The 1,580-nt window shown below is 53.2% G+C and overlaps 1 protein-coding gene across 1 annotated transcript in view; it reads left to right on the top strand.

Moving 5' to 3' along the window:
* Positions 1–1,580, top strand: part of FAM83D (family with sequence similarity 83, member D) — a 25,929-nt gene that overhangs the window by 689 nt on the left and 23,660 nt on the right. Inside the window, exon 2 of the mRNA XM_011929206.1 lies at positions 25–182. Within this exon, the coding sequence (XP_011784596.1) occupies positions 25–182 (158 nt within the window). The remainder of the gene's footprint in view (positions 1–24; positions 183–1,580) is intronic.

Here is a 1,580-nt window from a genome sequence, read left to right as displayed (position 1 = left end):
GTCGCACGGGAGACCCCCTTCAAGAATGGGAAATTGAGGCCTGCCGAGAGCAGAAGCCGGGGCGACTACCTCCTCAGCTCGCTGCCGGAAGCGCGGGCCACGGGGTCCCAGGGTCCCCGACTCACACCCCACTCTGCGTGTCTTCCCCGGATCCCCCGGGCCGCTCCTGGTGGCAGGGGATAGTGGGGAAGCCTCGGTTCCCAAGGATAAGAATTGTGTCCGGGTTCCATCTCCTAACGTTCATATCCCTGAAGGAGGGACCAGAAGTACTCCCAGCTCCAAATTTCAGTTGAAATCAAACTTGGAAAATTGCCGATTTCCCCGGCTGTCAGCCAACGCTAGATCCCACTTTCAGGAGCTTCTTAGGAGACTCATTACCAAAGAACTTACCTAGGGAAAGTTCCAGGAAGGTGGTCTCCAGAGACAACTACGGGGCATTAGGAATCAATTATTATTGCTAATTACTTTCACGCATCTTATGTTGTAAAAAGCAGATAAACACAAGTGGCAGAGTGAGACCCCTGCCGCTTTTTCTTTTTTGTCTTTTTTTTTTCTTTGAGACAGAGTCTCGCTCGTTTGCCCAGGCTGGAGTGAAGTGTCAGGAACTCAGTTCACCGCAACCTCCGTCCCCCGGGTTTAAGTGATTTTCCTGCCTCAGCCTCCCAAGTAGCTCGGATTACAGGCGCCTGCCACCACGCCGGGCTAGTTTTTGTATTAGTAGAGACGGGGTTTCACCATGTTGGCCAAGCTGGTCTCGAACTCCTGACCTCAGGTGATCCACCCGCCTCGGCCTCCCAAAGTGCTAGGATTAAGGCGTGAGCCACTGCGCCCGGGCCCCTGCCGTTTTTTCTACTGCCAGAGACTGGAGGGGAAATATGCCGCTGTGAATGAAAGGGGCAAGGAGTTTTCCATAGGCTGGGTCTGTGCCAGATTGCAGTGGTCTCCTAAAATGCAGATACATTTGCATTAGATCGGCCTCTGTATTCATAGTGGGTTTTGGTCCTACTGTCTGACTCAGTATGACATGGTCATGGGCGCGGTGGAGGTCTTGTCTGCTTGCCAGCCTCGATGAAGCTGCAGCAGGGTGCTGGGGATCAAGGAGGAAGAAGGCAGCCTGCATGTGGGTGTGGCAGATACAGTATGGTGGCAGACACCTTAGTCTGGAACCATGGTCAGGTTGCTTGCTGACTGGCAGTGCCCGGCTTCCTGGCTGTCTGCCTGTGCCAGGGACATGGCAGATAAAGCCCCAGCCGTGGTAAGACTTTTGAGGGCTGGTACATGAGTGTGTCTGACCGTGGGTGAAGGTACCAGTGCATTGTCAGGTCGACATGTCCAAGTCCAAGCCCCAACTCTCACCAATATTCTTAATGTTCTTTCCCTGACTGGTGGGGTTGCAGTGGTAGTGGATACAGTGACCTAGTGCCTTGCTTTTGAGGGAGTGGTTGTGGGCTGCAGCTAGGCTTTTACCAGCCCTGAGGTGCTTTGGGTGGGCTGAGGGTTTTTTGATGCAGCGGATATTTTCCTTTTTTTTTTTTTTCTTTTTTTTTTTTGAGATGGAGTCTCGCTCTGTCGCCCGGGCT

This window comes from Colobus angolensis, unplaced genomic scaffold, assembly GCF_000951035.1.
Source record: "Colobus angolensis palliatus isolate OR3802 unplaced genomic scaffold, Cang.pa_1.0 Scaffold8, whole genome shotgun sequence".
Lineage (NCBI taxonomy): Eukaryota > Metazoa > Chordata > Mammalia > Primates > Cercopithecidae > Colobus > Colobus angolensis.
The sequence above is the reverse complement of the archived record's forward strand: the minus strand, read 5'-3'. Positions and strand labels throughout refer to the sequence as shown.